This window comes from Harmonia axyridis, chromosome 2 (assembly GCF_914767665.1).
Source record: "Harmonia axyridis chromosome 2, icHarAxyr1.1, whole genome shotgun sequence".
Taxonomy (NCBI): domain Eukaryota; kingdom Metazoa; phylum Arthropoda; class Insecta; order Coleoptera; family Coccinellidae; genus Harmonia; species Harmonia axyridis.
Genome location: NC_059502.1, coordinates 38,217,343 through 38,242,939, shown reverse-complemented (window position 1 = coordinate 38,242,939; position 25,597 = coordinate 38,217,343). Strand labels below are relative to the sequence as shown.

Sequence of the window (25,597 nt, the reverse complement as noted above, 5' to 3'; positions counted from 1 at the left end):
TTTTAAATTTACTGTGTCTAAATTCCCATACGATAAATAAATGAATTGTTCGACTTAGTCCTCTTTCAGAAAATCTTGAAAAAAGAATGTTGTATGTAAAAAATCTGAGTGATACCGCATATTGAAGCTGGATTTATTTTCTTCCTGGAAATATAAACAATAATTTCAAATTCGAAATACGAAGTGATATTTTTAGTCTGAACACTTTAAATGAGATATAATGAGTCCGGTCCTGGAATATTGAATTAATTAATATGTCTCCGACTCGACCTCGGCATGTGTCAATTCCATCCCAAGTTTCAATTAATTCCGCCGATTAGTTTGGTTCTGATGATGGTTTCATTATTTCCATGAATATTCAACTCACCCTGTAGCTCTCCTAGGGAAGGCAGAAATTAATTTTTTGTAGTCAATCCTCTGGTAGGAGTATGTACAGTTACTCCCGGTTACCCTGTATATTTAGGTATTTATTTTTTTAGCCTAGAAAAAGGAACCAACTGTTTCTAAACGACGGCGTTGTTACAAATTAAACAATAGAAATAAAATAGTGTCTAATATTCCCAATATTTTCTCAATAATTGTAACTAGTTTTCTATAAATTTCTAATAAGACGTTTATGGAAAACTAATCATAATTTCGTGATGAAAATTTGCTCACTCAGGTTCAAGACAATGATTTTTCTGCCTAAAATATTTTCAGACCTCTACAACTCCCAGTTATACCGGAAACAGACTACGGCTTTCTTATTTCAAATGGCACACCCAGTATATTATTGCAAAAATAGAAAGCTTATTTGAAGTCAATTTCAGTTATATGCCATAACTTGGATATACACTCAACAGTTCATAAGTGAATGGGATTCTCATGAAAAATATGGTTGCGACGAGGACTCACATTTTTTTCAATATTTCTATAGAAAAATGTTTTCGAAAAAAATTTTCATTTTCGATTTTGCCAATACGTAGTATTGTTTGCGGTTTGGATTTAAAATAAACAGTGTTCTGTTCGCTCAAAAATGAGCAAAAGTCAGCCGAAAAAAATAACCTCATTTGAGAAGTGATATCGGGTTAAATGTTTTGTTTCGAATATCAATTCATATATTTTCATTTATGATTTATATCTTTTGTTAAAAGATTTGAATGCCTTTTCATATATCTAAATAAATGTGAATATACCTTGTAGGTATAGAATAGATCTGAAGTCTTCACTTGGACATTCAACATTTTTCCGAATGAAGGGTTTCGTTTGAGAGATATATAATATAAAGAATTATTACATACCCGGAAAAATGTCATAGTAGATCCACTTTCCAATGTGCCATATGTTATCTCAGTTTGTCCAGCAAGATCTTCGGCATTTTCTATAGGTGTAATCATTCTTTCCACTGTGAGGAATGCTGCTAGATTGGCCGTATAAGATGAAATTATAATTAACGTGAAAAACCACCATATACCACCTACAATTCGGGTAGAAGTGGCCTAGACAGATAAAAATATAGTGAGAAATAGAATCGAACTAAAATATCTTTTAAAATATTTAGAGGTAGAGCCAGAAGTATAGCTAACTATTTTGGCCATTATTGAATAAGTATCGTTCAATATATGAAATATGTACATCTTGCTGCCGTCGAATAAATTGGAAACTATATGTTATTTCTGATAACGTTATAGAAATTTGAATAAAAGTGGGTTTTTATATTTACAATTCGATTTTTTTTTCGGAGACACATTTGTATGTGGCTAGGGAATATAAATATTGAAGGAGATATAGAGCGGGAGATATTCATCATTATTTTTCTGATATAAATAATCTAATAGAATCGATCAATATACAGAGTGATTCACCATGATGGTCTATTAGACGTTAATAGAAAACTAAGCATAATTTTTCTGAAAATTTGCAATAGGTTTCCACGGTGGGAAATATTTAAACTTTGTGGGTTCCGGATTGGACCGCTACGAATATTTTGTCGTGTTCGACGTTTCAACTCAGATTTTGGAGCCATTCTCAAGAACCGTTGACCGGTCCATAAGAATGTACTTAATTTGAGGCCATTAGTTAGTTGTGTCAAATCTTCCACGTACAATATTGGTAAATATTTACATAATATTTTAAATTCTTCCTTGTTTACTTCCATTTTCAATCTAAAAGATTCTTTTTCTTTTCACAATTTTAACAGATATAAAAGTGCCACCAGGGTATATATATACTGATCTCATTGGATGTTATTTCTCTTTTTACAAGCATCCCAAAGGAACTTGTTGTTAGTATCATCAAGAAAAGATGGAGCTTTATTGGCTGGCATACTAATCTCAGTAGAGAAAAGTTCTTAGAATTAGTTGATCTTTGTTTTGAAGGTGGTCACTTTGTGTATGAAGAGAAATTTCATAAACAACTTTATGGTACTGCAATGGGTGCACCAACAAGCCCAACTTTCGCTAATTCAGTTATGAATGAGATCTTTTATTATGTTATCGAAACACTTAAATTTTATATTGCACTCATTAAATTATATGTAGATGATACATTATTGTTTCATACGAAGAACTTAGATAGGGTTAGAGACATTTTGAAGCAGAATAAGGCCCGGCGCACACATCCGACTTTTGTAGTTACGACACCGTTGCTGTGTCGTACTTGCGGCCTGTGGTACAAAGAATCAAATGGGAGCATGCACACTACCCGCCTTGCCGTTGCGACGTCGTAACTGCCATCATGCGGTCTTTTTTGGTAGCATGCCCCTCTAGGCCGCAACTGAGCCTAGTCGTAACTATCCCTTAGGCCCGGTGCACACATCCGATTTTTGCAGTTACGACACCGTTGCTGTGTCGTACTTGCGGCCTGTGGTACAAAGAATCAAATGGGAGCATGCACACTACCGGCCGTGCAGTTGCGACGTCGTAACTGCCAGCATACGGTCGTTTTTTGGTAGCATGTCCCTCTAGGCCGCAACTGTGCCGCAGTCGTACATGCGATCTCTCAGTACTCTATTCCAAATTGGCCTACGCACACATACGACGTTTGTCGTGAGTTCGCACAATGGCAGAGAGGGAATTGGATATTGAGCTCTTCATTGAAGTGAATTGATCCGGCTCCGCAACCACGACGGTGTCGTATGTAGTGTGCATTGAATAGGTACGACACCGCAACGGGTGTCGTAACTGCAAAAGTCGGATGTGTGCACCGGGCCTTATACTCAATAAACAGAACAATAAGCCCCGGTGCACACATCCGACATTTGCAGTTGCGACACCGTTGCGGTCGTACGATAGTGTGCATGCTCCCATTTGATTCTTTGTACCACAGCCCGCATGATGGCAGTTACGACGTCGCAACGGCACGGCGGGTAGTGTGCATGCTCCCATTTGATTCTTTGTACAACAGGCCGCGACTACGACACAACAACGGTGTCGTAACTGCAAAAGTCGGATGTGTGCACCGGGCCTAAGTAAACAGACTTCTAATGTTGGATATATAGTTGATGTTCCTTCCAGCGCAGTTGTTACTTCGTACTTCAAGTTTCTGTACTTACCTGGCCTTTCTCATAAAGTAAATTTAGTGTTGGGACAATTAAAGGTCAAGTGTGTACTCTATCATGTACTCACCACAAAAAAATGTCTTTCGCCTATTTAAAATATAAAACTCATCATAGCTTAGAATCGGGATTAGTATATAAGATACCTTGCGCTGACTGTAACAAGTGTTATATTGGCCAAACAAAACAATATTCACGAGATAGAATAAAACAACATAAATATGATAGTAAGAGTGTCATAAATTGTAATAAAACAGCTTTAACTTTACATCAAATGACTATGGGCCATAAATTTGATTTTGATAATGTACAGTTTCTTGATAGGAAAGAGGTTGGTTATAAAAGAAATATAAGCGAAATGATTAATATAAAAGTATATAACACAGTTAATCATAGATAAGATGTAAAACACCTAAGCACGATTAATAACAATATAATTAGAATATGAGTGCTGGCCACGTCAATAGTGTTAAGTCCATTTAATATTTTTATCGTAATCGTATGTTTATGTCATTGTCATATTGGAAATAACTTGATGGATGTTGATGTTGATTATCTGCGGTGCGAAAGAATTTTGATTCCTTGAAAATTGTCTTAATGATTTTAATAATCGTACAATTTTGTTTGTCGTAACTAGGTAATGTGTTATCATATTTAATTAATTCTTTAATGATAAAGAATTTAAATTTAAAATTGAAAAAATCTTGCTTTTAATTCCGCATATGAATGCGGAATTAAAAGCAAGATTTTTTCAAAAATTCAGTTCTGTCAGGTTACCTTGGGAAAATCAGTGGAATTTGAATAATTGCTTTCAGAGACAGGACGAAGACATGTCATCTTTTTGTATTAGATTGCGAATTATAGGGGCGGAATTGTTAAGTGAGGATTTGGTCGGGGCAACGAAAGATGAGGAATCGGGTATTACGAAGAAAAACAGGGACTTGATTTTGAATCTATTCAAAATTGGGCTACGTAAAGACGTTATGAGGGAAGTCGGTATTTTCTTATTGCGCGAAGAAAATTTGGATTTTGGAAAAGCAGAGGAACAAGTAAGGTTACAAGAAACAACTCATAAAATGTTGCAAGAGAGATCATATACTAGAAATATATCAGAAATTAAATTCGGAGTAATATGTCAATTTTGCAGAGGAGTAGGTCATTCGACAAAATTGTGTAGATGTACTTGGGCAAACTGGAGGAACATTCAACGAAACGAGTTATTGGTTTGAGACCTTTTTAATGATGAACTATTTTCTTGACAGGGTTGAAGGTCAGGTTGTTGGAACAAAAACCACCTCTCAGACCATTGCCGACATGTTTCGACTTTATTCTAAAATCTTCTACAGGGCTCTATAATAAATTACAAGATTTTTTTTAAAAACACTAATAAATAAATCATGTTGGAATATACAATGGCACATTACAATTGAATAAATAATTACATGAATATCTGAACAATACAATGCAAAAAAGGAATTTTTAAAAACGAATAGTGAGAGAAACATTGAAAACAATCCAGCTCAGCATACAGGTACTTGATGATTTTACATTAAAAAACAAATATCACTTTTTTACACCATCAAATTATAATCTAAAACGAACGAAATGATAAAACAGGAACAGACCACACACAGATAATACATATGTTATAAGTAAATAATGAATGATGTTTATATCTACATAAATGACATTGACATTCAATTTGAATAATTAGTTCAAGTTATTTTTCCTTTTATTTTGTTGATGAGATAGTAATGGGCCGTATTCAAACCTTCAATGTCTGTTCTCCTGTTAATGGCATTTTCATCTTGTTTTATTGAGATCATTTCATGTAGTAAGCGTTTCTTTAAAATTCTTTGGTGTCCCAATATTTTTATTGAATCGATGTTAAAATCAAAAGAATGGAGTGTATTTGACACATGTTCAGCTAGAGCGGTGTTGTTCTCCTTTTTCTTTTTCAGAGGGTTGAATATGTTGAGGGAATCTCTCTTATGTTCAGAGATTCTGTCTTTAAGATACCGACCTGTTTGTCCTATATATGTAGACTGACAATCCCTGCAACAAATCTGGTAGATAACATTACTTAACAATTCTTTTTGAGTTGTACTCTTTAACCTTGAGAAAAGCATTCTGTTAGTGTTATCAGATCGAAGAGCTATATCGACACAAAGCGATGAAATAGTTCTTCTGATCTGCTCAGATAAACCCTCAACGTAAGTCAAGGCGTAAAATTTTTTGTTTTCTATTATTTGGTCTTGAATCCATTCCCGATTTCTTCTGTAAATAATTTCTTCTATAATCTTGGTGGGATAGAAATTTTTCTGCAAGATAGATTTCATTTGGTTCAAGTTATCTTGGTGAAATTCTGGAGATGACAGTTTCAGAGCTCTATTTTTCGAATTGTTGACAATATTAATTTTTTGTGTGATGGTGTGTTTTGAATTGAAATTCAAAACTCTGCCTGAAAAAGTAGGTTTTCGATACCAATTATATTTTATTTCATTACTGCGTCTTATCAGCAAAACGTCCAGAAAAGGTAAGGTGCCCTCCTGTGATTCGATTTCAATGGTGAATTTCAATCGTGAATGTACGCTGTTAAAAACAGTGATGGTCTCATCTGCCTTATCGGCTGGTATCGACGTGCATATATCATCCACGTATCTCTTAAAAATAGGTGTGCAGAAGGAAAGTCGGCCTAGAGCGATCTTTTGAATTTTTACCATAACAATGTCAGCCACCACAGGAGCAAGACAGTTCCCCATTCCAAGTCCAAAAATTTGCTTATCATATTTGTTGTTAAAAATAAAGAAACTGCTTTCAACACAAAAATTGAAAAGTTGTAAGAATTCTTGCATTGATAGAGTTGTATGTGGCTCGATTTGATTCCATTTATTTTCTATTAATGTAATGGCAAGATCAATAGGTATATTTGTGTATAAAGATGTTACATCAAGAGAAACCAGAATATAATTATCTGGGAGGATTACATTCTTTATATTATGTATGAACTTGAAAGAGTTCCTCACATATCTTTCATCTTTGTCGAAGGCATAGGACAATAGATTTGATAAGAATTTGGTAAGATTGTAGAGGGGACTCCCAATATAAGCAACAATGGGTCTTGAAGGATGATTTTATTTATGTATCCTTGGTGAAAAGTATGCTTTGGGACATAAACCATTACTACATCTTAAGAACTTTTAAGTGGTTTCATCTATTTTTCCTGCTTTGTATAAAGTGTATATTATCTTATTAAGTTTTGCTTGATTTTTTTGGTAGGATCTTCAGCTAATTCACAATATGTTGAGGTATCATCCAAAATATTCATCGCATCTGAAATAAAATCCTGTCTCAACATAGCTACCGTTGTTTTGCTTTTGTCGGCTTTTGTGATGATCATGCCTTCATTAGTTCTAAAAAAATGTTTTGTTTCGTTGTACCATTTTATAATTGACCTGTCATAGTTTCCTCTATTATGTGATTTTCAGTTTACAAAATTTGTTATCAGATTTATAAGGGAATTTCGAATTAAATTTGTGTTGTTTTCATCTTCAGATTTAGACAAGATATACTCAACATCTAGAATTAATTCTTTTAAAGGAAAATTATTGCTTTTATATGGTAGGTTGAATTTATCTCCCAGACTCAACAAATACTGAGCATTGGCTGGGAAATGAATGCCAGTCAAATTAACAAACCATTTTTCTTCACATTCACTCACATCCAGTACGTTCAACTGAGCCGTCTTTAATCTCTCAAATTTTTTAATTTGTACTATTCTGGCTTTTTTGAATTCCGATTTGAAAATTACTTCGTTTCTAATATATAAATTGTTATAAATGTCGTCAGGGAGTTTTCTTGATAAATTTGACTTTACTTTTTCTATTTTTTCTCTGAGACATTTTAACTTCCAATGAACTATGGAAATTTCCAATTCCATAATTTTTAATTTGAATGAATTGACAATGTTGTTATATGTATTACAAAAACTAATTTTATCATGTAGCAATAATGTGTGATTAATTGACTGTTGAACATGTTTAGGAAAAATACTCAGGTTCTTACAGTTGAGAAGAAATTTCCTATGGTTTTCATATCGTGCCAGCTTCTTTGTTGTCGATTGCCAACTTCTTATGAGACTTATCACTTCTTGTTTATAGTGTTCTCGGATGTTTGCATAAAATCTTGTGTCAGTGTTATTCATTTCAAGTTAATTGAGTATGAGTACCTCGGGAATACCAGAATGAGTTATTGGTTTTAGACCTTTTTTAATGATGAACTATTTTCTTGACAGGGTTGAAGGTTGTTGGAACAAAAACCACCTCTCAGACAATTGCCGACATGATTCGACTTTATTCTAAAATCTTCTTCAGGGCTCTATAATAAATTACAAGATTTTTTTTAAAAACACTAATAAATTAATCATGTTGGAATATACAATGGCACATTACAATTGAATAAATAAATACATGAATATCTGAACAATACAATGCAAAAAAAGAATTTTCAAAAACGAATAGTGAGAGAAACATTGAAAACAATCCAGCTCAGCCTACAGGTACTTGATGATTTTACATTAAAAAAGAGAAACCAATTACTTACAGTCCATTTGCAATCGACAACAAAGAAGCTGGCACGATATGAAAACCATAGGAAATTTCTTCTCCACTGTAAGAACCAAAGTATTTTTCCTGAATATGTTCAACAGTCAATTAATCACACATTATTGCTACATGATAAAATTAGTTTTTGTAATACATATAACAACACTGTCAATTCATTCAAATTAAAAATTATGAAATTGGAAGTTTCCATAGTTCATTGGAATTTGAAATGTCTCAGAGAAAAAATAGAAAAAGTAAAGTCAAAACTATCAAGAAAACTCCCTGACGACATTTATAACAATTTATATATTAGAAACGAAGTAATTTTCGAATCGGAATTCAAAAAAGCCAGAATAGTACAAATTAAAAAATTTGAGAGATTAAAGACGGCTCAGTTGAACGTACTGGATGTGAGTGAATGTGACGAAAAATGGTTTGTTAATTTGACTGGCATTCATTTCCCAGCCAATGCTCAGTATTTGTTGAGTCTGGGAGATAAATTCAACCTACCATATAAAAGCAATAATTTTCCTTTAAAAGAATTAATTCTAGATGTTGAGTATATCTTGTCTAAATCTGAAGATGAAAACAACACAATTTTAATTCGAAATTCCCTCATAAATCTGATAACAAATTTTGTAAACTCAAAATCACATAATAGAGGAAACTATGACAGGTCAATTATAAAATGGTACAACGAAACAAAACATTTTTTTAGAACTAATGAAGGCATAATCATCACAAAAGCCGACAAAAACAAAACAACGGTAGCTATGTTGAGGCAGGATTTTATTTCAAAAGCGATGAATATTTTGAATGATACCTCAACATATTGTGAATTAGCTGAAGATCCTACCAAAAAAGTTCAAGCAAAAAAGATGATATACTCTTTATACAAAGCAGGAAAAATAGATGAAACCACTTATAAGTTCTAAAGATGTAGTAATGGTTTATGTCCCAAAGCATACTTTTCACCAATCATCCTTTAAGACCTATTGTTGCTTATATTGGGAGTCCCCTCTACAATCTTACCAAATTTTTATCAAATCTATTGTCCTATGCCTTCGACAAAGATGAAAGATATGTGAGGAACTCTTTCGAGTTCATAGATAATATAAAGAATGTAATCCTCCCAGATAATTATATTCTGGTTTCTCTTGATGTAACATCTTTATACACAAATAAACCTATTGATCTTGCCATTACATTAATAGAAAATAAATGGAATCAAATCAAGCCACATACAACCCTATCAATGCAAGAATTCTTACGACTTTTCAATTTTTGTGTTGAAAGCAGTTTCTTTCTTTTCAACAACAAATATTATAAGCAGATTTTTGGACTTGTAATGGGGAACTGTCTTGTTCCTGTGGTGGCTGACATTGTTATGGTAAAAATTCAAAAGATCGCTCTAGGCCGACTTTCCTTCTGCACACCTATTTTTAAGAGATACGTGGATGATATCTGCACGTCGATACCAGCCGATAAGGCAGATGAGACCATCACTGTGTTTAACAGCGTACATTCACGATTAAAATTCACCATTGAAATCGAATCACAGGAGGGCACCTTACCTTTTCTGGACGTTTTGCTGATAAGACGCAGTAATGAAATGAAATATAATTGGTATCGAAAACCTACTTTTTCAGGCAGAGTTTTGAATTTCAATTCAAAACACACCATCACACAAAAAATTAATATTGTCAACAATTTGAAAATTTGAGCTCTGAAACTGCCATCTCCAGAATTCCACCAAGATAACTTGAACCAAATTAAATTTATTTTGCAGAAAAATGACTATCCCACCAAGATTATAGAAGAAATTTTTTACAGAAGGAATAAGGAACGGATTCAAGACCAAATAATAAAAAAACAAAAAATTTTACGCCTTGACTTACGTTGAGGGTTTATCTGAGCAGATCAGAAGAACTCTTCCATCGCTTGGTGTAGACATAGCTTTTCGATCTGATAACACGAACAGAAAGCTTTTCTCAAGGTTAAAGAGTACAACTCAAAAAGAATTGTTAAGTAATGTTATCTACAAGATTTGTTGCAGGGATTGTCAGTCTACATATATAGGACAAACAGGTCGGTATCTTAAAGATAGAATCTCTGAACATAAGAGAAATTCCCTCAACATACTCAACCTTCTGAAAAAGAAAAAGGAGAACAACACCGCTCTAGCTGAACATGTGTCAAATACACTCCATTCTTTTTATTTTAACATCGATTCAATAAAAATATTGGGACACCAAAGAATTTTAAAAAAACGCTTACTACATGAAATGATCTCAATATAACTATCTCATCAACAAAATAAAAGGAAAAATAACTTGAACTAATCATTCAAATTGAATGTCAATGTCATTTATGTAGATATAAACATCATTCATTATTTACTTATAACATATGTATTATCATAGTGGTCTGTTTCTGTTTTATCATTTCGTTCGTTTTAGATTATAATTTGATGTATATTTCATGATTCTGACAAAAAAACCGCAAATAGACTGTAAGTAATTGGTTTCCCCTTTTTAATGTAAAATCGTCAGGTACCTGTATGCTGAGCTGGATTGTTTTCAATGTTTCTCTCACTATTCGTTTTTAAAAATATCTCTTTCGCATTGTATTGTTCAGATATTCATGTAATTATTTATTCAATTGTAATGTGCCATTGTATATTCCAACATGATTTATTTATTAGTGTTTTAAAAAAAAATCTTGTAATTTATTATAGAGCCCTGAAGAAGATTTTAGAATAAAGTCGAAACATGTCGGCAATGGTCTGAGAGGTGGTTTTTGTTCCAACAACCTGACCTTCAACCCTATCAAGAAAATAGTTCATTCAACGAAACGTCAAAAAGGGCTGTTATTCTTGTGGCCAACAGGGTCATCTCGCGAGGGAATGTCGGACTTACAGGAGACCAGTAAGAAGAATTAGTGAGGTATGTTATTCCTGCAATCAGACAGGAAACTGGTCGAGAGAATGCCCAACGAAAAATTGGAGAGAAACCCAATTTCGTTATAATTCTCATTATCAACCAGGTCCAGTTAGTAATGAGTTAAAGATCGGAAATATCAGGAAAATTTACTTTAATCCAAATGAGTCGGAAGAAATACCAAGAAATGAAATAACGGAAATTCAGGAGGGTGAATCACGTAATTTATTTATTTATTTATACGGACAAGCCATTTTACATAATATTAAAAAACCAATAAAAAGAAACAGTGTTCAAAATATAATACCAAAAATAAACATGACTTTTTACAAGCTTCGAATTTTCATCTACCGATCAAGCCTTGGGACTCGAAGTATCGTTTTAGTGAAAAAATTGTTGTAGAGAATAGATCCATGTCACAACCATTCGCTGAACGAAGTGCTCTATCGATTGGACCATTCATCGTGTAGTTGGTTGGGTTGAATCTCACGTGAAACGTCTCTCTGGATCTCAAAGATGTTGGCTTACAGTTTAGTCCTATTTGATTCAATAGGTATTTACTTTCGAGAAAATTGTTCAGCATTTTGTATACAAACATTATGTCGAAGTTTTTTCGCCTCATTTCTAGTGTTCTTAAGTTCAGTTCAAATTTGGACAATTTCGTAACTCTCCGTTGATAGGGGAAGATCTAATTTGAAGGCTATCCATTTTAAAAATTTTCTTTGAACACGTTCGATACTTTGTCTGTGTACAGCATAAGCCGGTGACCAAACGATTGTGGAATATTCTAGAACACTTCTGACATTGCTACAGTAAACTGTTTTCAAAACATTTAAATTTTTGAAATGTTTCATTGTTCTTTTCACGAACCCGAGCATTTTGAACGCTCTGTTTGTTACATATTGTATCTGATGTATAAAGTTCATTTTCGTATCGAAATACACCCCAAGATCTTTCACAATCGACGACTCTCTCAAAGCTATCTGGTTCATCTTGTATTCAAACAGATGTGGTGATTCTAATCTATTGAATCTCATCACATGACATTTTTCGATGTTGAATTCCATTTCGTTTGTTGCGCTCCATTCCATAATAGCATTCAAATCTAGTTGTAACAGTTCACAATCGTCGAGTGATGTTATTTGACGAAAAAGTTTGAAGTCGTCCGCGAAAAGTAGAAATGAACAGAACCTGACAGCTCTTCCCATATCGTTTATAAATAGGATAAATAAAAGCCCCGAAATAGGCGAACCCTGGAGTATACCGGATTCCATAATGAATTCCGTTGAACATATGCCTGATATGAGCACCTTTAGTTTAATGTTTTTTATTCTATCAGCCAACCAATCTAAAAACGGAGAGTCGATTCCTAGTGCCTTGAGTTTATCAATAAGCAATCAATGCGCAACCGAATCGAATGCTTTCTTGAAATCCGTATATATAGAGTCAACTTGGTTTCCATTCTTCATGGCTTCTAATATCGAGTTTGAGTAAGTCAAAAGATTGGTCGTGACTGATCTTTTCGAAATGAATCCATGTTGTTCATCTATAATTATATGCCTGAAGTATGGTGATATCATGTTCACTAGCAGGGTGTCGAGCAACTTTGGTATGTATAATGATTTACAAATTGGTCTATAATTCTTAACATTGCTCTTGTCACCGGATTTGAATCTTGGGATTATATAATTGAGTTTCCATTGGGTAGGAAACCGACCAGAACGCAGAGATAGATTGAATAGATCACATAATGGAGATGCCAATTCAACTCGACATCGCTTCAAAAATACGGAAGGAATGTCATCGGGGCCTCCGTCATTTTTTTCCGGCAGTAAGCAAAGTCCGTTTAGGACTTCTTCGACAGTAAGGACACAGTTATTTATGTGGACGTATTTTTCATAGTGGATGTCGATATTTCTGGGATTGGTTGATTTATAGACCGTCGCAAAATTTCTCCAAAATAATTCGACTATATCCCGTGTGTTACTGCATATTTCGTCATTCAAGTACATAGTGTTTGGAAGAGTGTTGTCTTCTTTTAAATCATTAACGTATTTCCAGAAAAATTTTGGGTTGACGCCAATAGACTCCTCCACTGATTTTATATAGTTTTTATAGCAAGTTTCAGATTCTTCCTTGCATTCCCTTCTAATTCTAACAAATTCGATGTAGTCTTCTTCCCGTTGATTGAGTTTAAATTTCTTGTGTGCTGCTTTTTTAAGAGAGATTAATTTCTTTAAGTTAGATGAAAACCAATGCGGAAACGTATTTTGCCTTTTGAGCCTTTTCGGTACATACTTGTCAATGATCTCGAATACAACATCGTAAAACATATTTGTACTTTTCTCTATTTCATCAGAGATAACCAAGTTCCATTCAATGTTAGCTAAACTTTCAATAATACAATTGAAGTTTGCCGTCTTGAAATCATAATATGAAAGAACAGGAGTATCATGATTAATTTCATTATTGTCTGATAATTTTATGTGGAAGTTTAAGGCAGGATGGTGAGGGTTGCACCGAACCAGTTCATCAGGTGATTTTGTAGCGTGGATATCATCGTATGAAACAAATATAAGATCTAATAACGCATTGTTAACATTCCTTGTTGTATTTATTTGATTTAAGTTGATAAGTGCTGCTGTGTTACTCCCAAGAAACTGCGGTCTAGTCATAACTCAAAAACCGTTCGCATCAGATGTGTCCCAACATTCGCCAGATATATTAAAATCTCCACAGCATATCAGATTTATATTATCGTAGTTATCAACCATTGTTTCGAGTTCATTTAGGTAGGATTCATACAGGGTATCGGTACTGCCGGGCGGAATGTAAGCATTAGATAAAATGAAAGTTTCTGAATTTGCTTTCATCAGTACAAAAATTTGTTCGACATTGGAATCGATCAAAATTGAATGAGATATGAAATTTAATTTAACGGCCACTAGGACACCACCTCCAATTTTTTTAGTACTCGTGTTACTGTCTCTGTCTTTCCTATAAATATTATAGTTTTTCATGCCTAGTTCAGCATTATTGAAATCCGGGGACAGCCACGTTTCGGTTAAAAAAATTACATCATAGTCTACATTAGAGATTGCGAGGGAAAACTCATTTAGTTTGGTGCGTAATCCTCTAACATTTTGGTAATAGCAAGTTAAGGCTAGAGGTATATTTTTTATTAATGGTCTTTGGAGGGTGGCAGAAGCTGTATGCTTAGTTGTGGATTGATTGAAGATTTCGAAATAATCTAACTCTTACTCCATCAGGCCATGCCCCAGGTTGAAGGAGCTCCTCAAGTGACAGGTCGCTGCTACCGAATTTGAAGGACTTCTTAGGCGTTTTAGACTTTAAATCAAAACATAAGATATCCTTATTTGGCCATTGTTTCTCCGCATATGATTGGATATTCTCAGCTGTTGTATCGGATTGCAAACCGCCAATCCATATCCAGTTTCTTCCCTTTGGGGCTGGTTTTAGTAAGTTATTGGGGGTTCCAGTGCCCTTTACGAAGTTGTTTCTCTTCTTTTTGGCGTTAGTTGCTACTGTAGATGGTTCTTCTTCTATCTGTTCGCAGTCTACAACTGAATTTATTTCTCTCAATGATGTTTTATTCTTTGTTTTCTCAGCAAAAGTCGCTTTTTTTACTGTTCTTTCTTGACCTCTTTTTGAAATCTCAGAAGTCTTTTGTAATTCATTTGATCTCATATTTTTTCCATCATGAATCCTTTTTTCCTTGGTTTCAATAAGATCTCGCGAAGATAAAAGGCGTACTAGACCGATGTTGGATTCTTTCAGTGTTGTTATCTCAGTTTTTAGATCTATAAAGGTTTTTTGTATTGTTTCCATTATGGTCTTTGTATGTTCTTTCATTTCGTGTTTAGGTGTTGGAGGATCTTCCTCATGTTCAGGGTTGTTGTCAGTTCCTGGGAGTAGTTTCATCTTCACTTCTTCAACACAGCCATCGCAGAAGAAGCAGATATTTTTGGATTCGATAACTACTTTGTAGAGCGAATCTTTAATTCGCGTACATTGTGGATGATATTCTGACTTGCAGAAGTTGCATTTGATCATCTTTGTATTCACGATAAAGTTATCGTGGCAAGCACTGCAGGAATTAGACATCTCGTTGCACCCGTGTGTGTATGGTAGCCTTTTGTTTCTGATATTTCAGGTATGGACTGATAAGAAGCTAGTTTTTACAACATATGCTGTTATTGGTCTACACTTTTATGCAATTTATTCAATATTACACTTTGTGTTTGAATATTGCGATTTGATCGATATTTAACTGGATCGGCGAGTTTCACTGCTTTTTATTGATGTAATTTTCAATAAAATAGCTTAAGATATTCGTGAGTAATCGGTGATTACAAAGAGACGAGCAAACCCGTGGGTCACCACTACAATTCACATGCGACGAATGATGAGAAAACCAACATTCAATCGGTCGAAAAACAGATGAGAGGTCACATAAATAATGATATTTTCCAAAAGCAAATAAACTTAGGGAACTTGAGGTTGAAACGCAGTATGAAGACATTGGAAATTCAAAATGAGATAAGAAAGGGTTGGCAGTATTAAACGAGAAATTATAAGGGATATCGAGGAACAGGGATTGACGTTGAGTAAAATGACGAAATTAGAGAATTTGAGGGACTTAGACGTCGGGAGAGATGATTCGGTCACAACGGCAAAGGAAATCAGAAAAACTGATATCACTTTGGAATCAGGGGTAGTCATTCCGGTACGTTCGGAAGAGTTAATACCGGTCAAATTGAAGAACAATACGGAAAGGAAGAACTTAGTCGGTGAAAAAATAAAATTAGAGACAAGACAAATTCACGAGATAGCTAATCAAAATATCCAGGCAGAAAAATCGGCAAGGGTGACTAGAGTTGATACGAAATCAGTGGACCCTTAGTTCAAGTTAGCGGATTTAGTATGTTTGAGGGAAATGAGCGCAAAAAGGGGATTATCAAAAAATCATTGAAAAACTGCGCTGGACCGTATAGAGTAACCGAAATAGTTGATCCCGTGACGTGTAGGGTAAGAAAATGCGGAGAAAGAGATGAACAAGTTGTTCATGTCAATAGATTAAAACCGTACTCTGCACGAGGTAATGAAATGGGGAAAAAATTAGAAAAACGCGTGAGATCGGGATATACGGACCTGGATACAGATTCAGACGAAGAACAGGAGGAGTTAGGAAAATTTCCCCCGTTTTTGATCCCCACTTGGACAAACCAGGATGAAGATCAGGTGGAAAGCGAAGAAGAATCGGTAGAAGAAGTTGACATTCCTGTTCGACGTTCAAATAGAGTAAGGCGCCCACCGGATAGATGGGGCTACTACTAATCGCGAAAGACAGCCTGGGATATCGCGGGAATGGTAAATTGAATGGAATTTTTTTTTTCGTCTATTGTAGATTTTTTTGGATTAGGTTTAATGTAGAACTAGTTAAGTAATAGTAGGAGATAGGTTAGAATAGCGTAACGTCGCGATGGGTAACGTGAGGAAAATCTTAGGCCCAGTTTCACCAAATGCTTTAATCTTGACTTGGCTCTTAAGTGAGGCCTTAGATCACGATTAATGTAATGTAGCGTTTCACCACACTCCAAAGCGCCATTTAATCGACCAATCGCGATTTAGCACTAATCGGCCATTTTTGGAGGATTATAACCTTTCAAGTTGAGATTAATAATTATTTATCAGTATGGAACTCTTGTCTATGTAATTATTTTTCCGGAAATTTATAATTTTTGGCTCAATTTTATCAAAATATGACTATATGTATAGGCTCAATATTTCCCATTTAAAATACACGTAAACTTTGTTTTTGTGTTTTATGAAATTTATTGCAAAGAATAATTTATTGATATGTTTGATTGAAATATTATTTAAGAAGCAGTTAAACTTGTTAATAAAAATAAATAAGTTAATAAAATTACTTATATAGTTTTTTTTCCAGAATGTATGGTTTTGTGAAATGGGATAATTTCTTTTTAACTTCTGCAAGTTTCCGACATTTCGAAGCACATCACTCGACATTTTCGGCAAAAATTAACTTCGTTTTTTGTTTACAAGATGACAAATGATTTGAAATATTATGAGTTATGAATGAATGACACCTGACACCTAGCGCCAATGGTGGTCATCACTGCTAATACGATACAGAACACTATATAACTTTTTGTTCACAACGTTGCCAAATGGTTTGACTATTTAATCGCGATTTGGTTAATCGCGATCATCTTCGGACGGGTTGATGCATGGTGAAACAGAAAACACTGTTGAGCCTGCTTTAGTAACAAGCGGAGTTTAATCAATCTGGGATCAAGTGCTGTTTGGTGAAACTGGGCCTTAGAGATATAACCTTCAGAAGATGTGAATCGGCTCCTGCCCTTTTCGTAGATTCCAGGGACTCGCTAACTCGGAGAGCGAGAACCAGCTTGATATTTTAGATAATTCAATTAGTATTCGTCGTGTTGTTTGTGTTATTTATGATAAATATGTAATCTTAGATTTATTGAATTATATGATTGGTAGCACTGTTTTCTGTTTAATGACAGTGACATTGACAACTAATTTCATGATTATTATTAAGACGAAGTGTGTAGAGTACGTATGATGACTGAGAAATTAGCTGTAAAATAAAAGTGTATCAATAATAATAATAATAATATTTATTTGGTGCTAGTTACAACTTACATTTCATGTTGGATTACACAAGTCAAAACACAATTATACAAACAGTCATATATAACAATAATATGTGAAATATTTCAACATTCAAATGAAAAATCATCCGACAGAAACTCAGCCACACTGAAGAACGCTTTTCTCTTCAGATATTTTATAATTATATTTTTGAAAACTTGTGATGGTTTGTCTCTCACATGCCCAGGCATCAAATTGAACATTTTGTAAGCCATACATTCTACACTCCGCCCTGTCTTCTCTAAACGATGTGATTCAGGTCTCATGTCATCCTTTTTCCTAGTATTGTAAGAATGAAAATCACTATTTTTTAATTTACTATCATGGATTTTATGTGCATATATTAAGCATTCATAAATGTACAACGATGGGAAAGTCATCACATTCAGTGCAATGAATGCCCTCCTACAGTCTTCCCTGTAGCCCAATCCTGCAACCAACCTAATGGCTCTTCTCTGTATTTGAAATACTCTCTCACAACTAGAGCCATTTCCCCATAACACAACACAATATCTCATATGTGTTTCTATCAGTGAGTGGTATACAGTTTTGAAAATCCTCACTGAAACAGAGTCAACCAGATTACGCAGCAAAAATGTGTTCTTTACTAATTTTTTAACAACTGAGTCGATATGTGTGCTCCATGTTAGGGTTGGGTCCAAATGAACTCCCAGAAACTTCAATGAGGTGCCCCCAATTGCACGATCCGAATGCCTCAAAGTGAAGAGCATTTTTTCGGTGTTATCCATGTTACATTTGAGACCATTTGTTTGAAACCACTCCACTGCCATCATTTCCACCTTCAATGCCAACTCCTCCGTATGTTGGATATCACGACCTCCCACCGTCGTGATATCCAACATGATTCGAATATAAAAGATGATATAATAGTAAAAAGTGAGTCTGAAGAATGTGTAGATGCGACTGAATCTGTTTCTGATAGTCATAATGATAATCCAAATGATCTAGTGGTAGAAAGAAAATCAAAACAAAAGAAAAGTCCGCTTTCTAGATATGGTAATCCAGTATCGCATTTTGTTTATGTAAATTATATTGATCCAAATGTACCAAATACTTTCGAGGAGGCGACAAACTCTCATGATTCTAAAAAATGGCAAATCGCAATGGACTCTGAAATGAATAGCCTAATGAAAAATAATACATGGCAAATTGTTGATACGCCAAAAGATAAAAGGGTTATTGATGTGAAGTGGGTTTTTAAAAAGAAAAATGATAATGTCTATAAAGCTAGATTGGTTGTGAGAGGATTCCAGCAGAAGGAATCTCTTGAGAATGTTTATTCACCCGTAGGAAAAATGCAAACATTAAAAATTTTTTTGTAATTCAGTTGTGAAAATAGTTAATTCATAGAACAAATGGATGTTGAAACTGCATTTCTAAATAGTGTTATTAAGTCAGAAATGTTTATAAATCAACCAAAAGGTCATGAAACTGCGGATAATAAAGTTTATAAATTGCAAAAGGCTCTCAATGGTTTCAGGAAAAGTGCTAGAGCATGGTATGACTGTTTTAACAAATTCATTGAAAAACTTGGTTTCGTTAGAAGTTACTATGATCACTGTTTATTTGTAAACAATACAAACAAAGATCCAGTTTATATACTGATATTTGTTGATTGTATTGATTCCTATCGATTGCGATTGACTTAATTTATGCCATGCGCAATATCAGCATCCCTCGAGCTTGATGCACCACCCAAAAAGCTCACTTCTGAGTCAGTTCCAATCGTAAAACAAGCATTATACACAAGCATAACAGCATCACTAATATAATAATGTCGGAAACTTGCAGAAGTTAAAAAGAAATTATCCCATTTCACAAAACCATACATTCTGGAAAAAAAACTATATAAGTAATTTTATTAACTTATTCATTTTTAAATCTTAAATTATCTATTTATATGTAATATACAATCATATTATATAAACAGTGTGTTATTAGTGTCAACCTAAATCATTACCCCACGAAAGTTAGTTATACAAACAAACCCACCAGTAAATCGAGTGAAAAATCTCACGAGATCTAACATGGCCGCTTCGAGCCCGATGTGAACCAAGCGTAACCAAGCCAAAGTCAATCGACACAACTCAGGTCCTTCGAATCAAGCAAATCAAGCATCATCAATTATTTCCAGTGTTAACTTTCGTTGGAGTTTCAAATCAACATCAAAACCATTCAGCATTAGCAGGTACTGTAGTCAACAGGTACTGCAGTCAACAGGTACGGCATTCAACACGTCAGCAGATGCAGTAGTCAGTGGCGTAGCAACAGTGTGGACAAGCCGATCGACGCAGCTCAAAATCTCAGTTATCATTGAGATATTCAAGTGAGCCTTTCCTTTATTCTTGCTTCATTTTCAATTTGTATTGTATAGATTCTCATTATTCAAAATGACCGAAGAACAAATTAAAACTTTCCGCGGCAGTATAAAAGCACATATAACACGATTTTCAAAATTCTTGCAAACCATAACAGACGATAGCATTTTAGAAGAATTAAAAACACGTTTGGAAAAATTGGAAACGTTATGGAATGAATTAGACAATATTCAATCTGAATTGGAATGAATCGATATAAACACCACAGTTGAAGATCACCTCTCCGAGAGAGAATATCTTGAAAACTTTTATTTTAAAACTGTTGGCCAAGCAAAACGATTAATAAAACAATTCACATAACCTGTCGATAAAAACTTCCCTTCTAACAGTCAAAATATTATCAATAAATCAACAATAGAAAATTCAAATTCAAAATTGCCAAAATTAAATTTACCGGAGTTTCATGGAGCTTACAAAAAGTGGCTTCAATTTTCTCATACATACAAAGCGATGATACATAACTGCCAATTTATCAGTAATATTCAAAAATGTTGGTACCTGAAATCGTGTATTAAAGGCGAAGCTGCAAATGTTTTAACAGCTTTGGAAGTATCTGAAGCAAATTACGATAAAGCGTGGGATCTCCTTTGCGAACGTTATGAAAATAAAAGGGATATAATTCAAACACATTTAAATGCCATAACTTATTTACAGAATGTGCAAAAAGAGTCGCACATTCTACTCAGAAATATAATTGATACTATCAATCAGCATCTCAGAAGTCTCGAATCATTAGGACTACCTGTAGACAAATGGGACACTATCATTATTCATTTCGTCTCATCGAAATTAGATGTAACCACTAAACGTGAGTGGGAGGAGCACGCATTGAATATCCAATCAGAGCTACCTACATTGAAAAAATTCACTTCATTTTTGAATCAAAGGTGTCAACTCCTAGAAGGATTACATTCCAATAAAAAGGTTCATAATTCTGCAACTCAACATTTCATGAAAAGGAACATTCATAATTCAAGTGTTGCAAATGTTGCCACCACAGATCTAGTGTGCATTTTTTGCAAAAAAGATCATTTTCTTTTCACATGTGTAAATTTTTTGAAGCTCAGTGTACCACAACGTATAATTGAGGCAAGAAAACTTAATGCATGCAATAACTTCCTACGAAAAGGACATACGTCAAGAGATTGTAAAAATCCACATTCTTGCAAAAAATGTTCTCTTCGACATAACACCTTATTACATTTAGACAAGGAACAATATTCAAATGCAACTACCTCCGCAACTTCACAAAAAAATGAGAATGATAATTCAAATGCTATTTTTAATTTTTCAACTCTCACTGCCTGCTCATCGCATACTGACTCATATGTTATGCTTTCTACAGCAAACGTCCTCATTTTCGATAAATATGGCAACACGCACAAATGTCGAGCTATCCTCGATAACTGTTCTCAGTCAAATTTCATCACTGAGAAGTTATTCAAAATCTTAGAACTCCCTACCTCAAAGGTTACCCATTCAGTTGAAGGTTTCGGTTCATATATAACATCTGTACTCCAAAAAACTTCAGCGACTTTCAAATAAACAACAAATTCATACATATTGAAAGATGTACCCTTTTTGATATCCAACAAAATAACAAAGGATTTACCAGCTGTTTCTTTCAATATCAATAATCTCAAAATTCCATCGAATGTCATTTTGGCAGATGAAAAATTCAATGAAACCGGTCCTATCGACATGCTTATTGGAGCTTCTATTTTCTGGGATTTAATTTGTGTCGGACGTATAAATCTACTGAGTAATCATACGGTTCTACAAAAAACAAAACTTGGTTGGATATTTTCCGGGCCCTTACCGATATCCCAAGCAAACTCTTCAAGTTCAATTTGCAACATAACTCTACGAAACAATAACAATATTCACGATTTACTAGAGCGGTTTTGGAAAATAGAAGAATGTCCAGCACAAGTTCAATACTCACCCGAAGAAGTAGAATGCGAGAAACATTTCATGGAAACTACAATTCGTGATGGATCTGGTAGATTTATTGTCAGTTTGCCTTTCAAAGAAAACATGAACCAACTTGGTGATTCGTTCGATGTCGCACTCAAGAGGTTTTATTCCGTTGAGAAAAAACTTTCTAAAAATTCTCAATTTAAAAAACAATATGTCTCCTTCATGAACGAATATGAAGAACACGGACATATGACACAGATAAACCCTTCGAACGATTCAACAAAAAATTCAATTTATTATTTACCTCATCATGGCGTAATAAAAATGTCCAGCACTACAACAAAGCTCCGAGTTGTTTTTGACGGTTCAGCAAAAACCTCGAGTGGAATTTCTCTAAACGATGTTTTGAAAGTTGGTCCTACCATTCAGGATGATTTGTTTACAATCGTCACAAGATTTCGAACCTATCAATATGTTGTAACAGCCGATATAGAGAAAATGTATTGAATGGTAAAAATACGAGATGATCACCGTGATTTTCAACGGATATTATGGCGTTCTGACCCATCTGAGGAACTTCGTCATTATCAGCTAAACACAGTCACTTATGGAACTGCCAGTGCATCATTTCTTTCTATTAGATCTTTGTTCCAAGTGGCTAAAGACAATCAATCAAAATTCCCTAGAGCTAGTCAAGTTATCACCACCAGTTTTTATGTGGATGACTTGTTAACAGGTTTCAATTCCATTGAAGATGGCAAGCAAGTTCTATCAGAACTGTTACATATTCTCAATTCAGCTGGTTTCAATCTCAGAAAATTTGTATCAAATAACTGTAAGATTTTAGAAAACATCACTGAAATAAAATCTCAATCATCCCAAACTGTTATCACCGATGACAAAACAACAAAAACATAAGGTTTGACATGGAACTCGGAAGATGATATTTTCAAGTTTATCGTGTCTTATAATCAGACATCGAATGTCACAAAACGAACAATACTCTCTGCAATAGCTCAAATTTTCGACCCCTTGGGTTTAATTGGACCTTGTACTATCAAGGCCAAAATAATCATTCAAAAACTATGGGAACTAGGGCTTCATTAGGACGAAAGCCTTCCAGTAAATCTACATTCTTCATGGTTAGAATTTTTCAGTCAAATACTCCATTTGAACTCGGTTAACATTCCCAGGCATATTATCTGTCCAAATCCTAGATCCATAGAATTGCATTGTTTCGGAGACGCATCTGAAAGGGCTTACGGAACTTGTTGTTATCTTCGATCTATTGAAAAATTCAACAAAATTCATGTGCATTTAGTATGTGCAAAATCCCGTGTCGCGCCTCTTAAAACGATATCATTACCTAAGCTCGAACTTTGCGCGGCTCTATTGAGTATTCAGCTATCGCAGAAGGTTCTTCAAGCCATGACAAATGAAATTGATTGCACTTATTATTGGAGCGATTCCAGTATTGCATTAGCATGGATAAATACAGAACCACATCAACTCAAAACCTTCGTTGCAAATCGGGTAACTGAAATACAGCAGTATTCGAATAAAAATCAGTGGAATCACGTTCCCTCAGAATCAAATCCAGCAGATATAATATCACGAGGTTTTAATCCGAAGGAATTAAAGGAATGCAAAATATGGTGGAACGGTCCTCCTTGGATATCCCAAGCAAAATCATTCTGGCCAGAAACCAACATATTACCCTTATCGGAAATTCCTGAATTCAAGAAAGTTGATATAACTCTGATCACAACTGAAGAAACTCAAGATATGAGCATCATAGATCATTTTTCTTCCCTTACAAGACTCCATAGAGTTAAAGCCTACTGCCTGCGATTTGCAAACAATTCAAAAATCTCAATTCCTGAAGCTCGTTTTTCCGGTCGATTAACAAAATCCGAACTCGACAATTCCCTCATTACCGTTTGCAAATTCATTCAAAAACACGCATTTTCTTCAGAGCTTCTATTACTACAAAAATCTAAACAATTATCTCCAAATAGCAAAATCATATCATTGAAACCATTCTTGGTTTGATCAGAGTAGGAGGAAGATTAAAGTATTCCAACCTTTCCTACAATCAAAAACATCAAATTCTATTACCACATACTTGCAACTACACTAAATTGATAATTGAACCTGAGCACTAAAGGCATCTACATGCAGGTTCTCAAGCAACTCTTGCGGCGGTTAGATCAAATGTTTGGCCAATCAACGGTCGCAGCGCCGTTCGAGGAGTTTTACGCAAATTTGTAACTTGCTTCAGATCAAAACCAATTGAAAGTCGATATCAAATGGGAGATATTCCACATTCACGTTTAAAACCACAACGACCATTCTCAACAACTGGCATAGATTTCGCAGGTCCATTTTACATTAAGGATGACAAAACTAAAAATAGAAAAATCATCAAATGTTATTTGTGTATCTTTGTATGCTTTGTCACAAAGGCAGCTCATCTCGAACTATCTGATGATCTTTCTATGGAGTCATTCTTAAAATGTTTAACGAGATTTGTGTCAAGAAGGGGTGTTTGTACCGACATTTACAGTGATAACGGTACCAATTTTGTCGGCACCGAACGTGAATTGAAAGTTATTTCGTCAAAGCTCAAGCATGATGAGCCTTTCAATGAATTCATTAGTATGAAGAAAATAAATTGGCATTTTTCTCCACCATATGCTCCTCATTTCGGAGGTTTGTGGGAGGCATGCGTGAAAACGACCAAATTTCATTTAAAGAGAATCATTGGAAATTCACATTTCACTTTTGAGGGTCTATACACTGCAGTAACTCAAATTGAAGCAGTACTCAATTCCCGACCATTATCCCCTATGTCTAACGATTCCAACGATCTCTCACCTCTCACACCGGCACACTTCTTTATTGGCGAACCATTGACCACTTTACCTCAAGAAGATGTGAAACGTATTCCAAGCAACCGCCTATCCCACTTCAAAGGTATTCAGCGACAAACCCAACATTTTTGGCAAAGATGGTCGCATGAATACTTGAATCATCTTCAAGAGAGGATGAAGTGGCGTCAACCTCACCTGAACCTGGAAACTGGAACTTTGGTGCTACTCAAGGACGACAATACAGCTCCTTTGTGTTGGAAAATGGGCCGTATCATCGAGGTATTTCCAGGCAAAGACGGAATAGTGCGGGTAGTTAATGTGAAAACCGCTAATGGTGTTTTAAAACGACCAGTGACCAAGGTCTGTGTTCTTCCGATAAACTCTTAGATTGAGAAAGACAATAGACATTTATATCATATCATTTTGAAAGCCGATCCTTTCAAGGGGGGCGGCATGTATTGATTCGTATCGATTGCGATTGACTCAATTTATGCCATGCGCATTATCAGCATTCCTCGAGCTTGATGCACCACCCAAAAAGCTCACTTCTGAGTCAGTTCCAATCGTAAAACAAGCATTATACACAAGCATAACAGCATCACTAATA

The 25,597-nt window shown here is 34.8% G+C and overlaps 1 protein-coding gene across 10 annotated transcripts in view; it reads right to left on the bottom strand.

Annotated features, from left to right (window-relative positions):
• LOC123672359 (glutamate receptor ionotropic, kainate 2-like) overlaps positions 1–25,597 on the bottom strand; it is a 528,220-nt gene that overhangs the window by 75,337 nt on the left and 427,286 nt on the right. For 8 of the 10 annotated variants that reach the window (XM_045606439.1, XM_045606445.1, XM_045606446.1 and 5 more), the window contains one exon: positions 1,281–1,478. The exons of 1 other annotated variant lie outside the window; for it this stretch is intronic. In XM_045606439.1, the coding sequence (XP_045462395.1) occupies positions 1,281–1,478 (198 nt within the window). Of the gene's footprint in view, positions 1–1,280; positions 1,479–19,499; positions 19,652–25,597 lie in introns of those variants that run through there. One more of the 10 variants, XM_045606449.1, reaches the window with a different exon arrangement.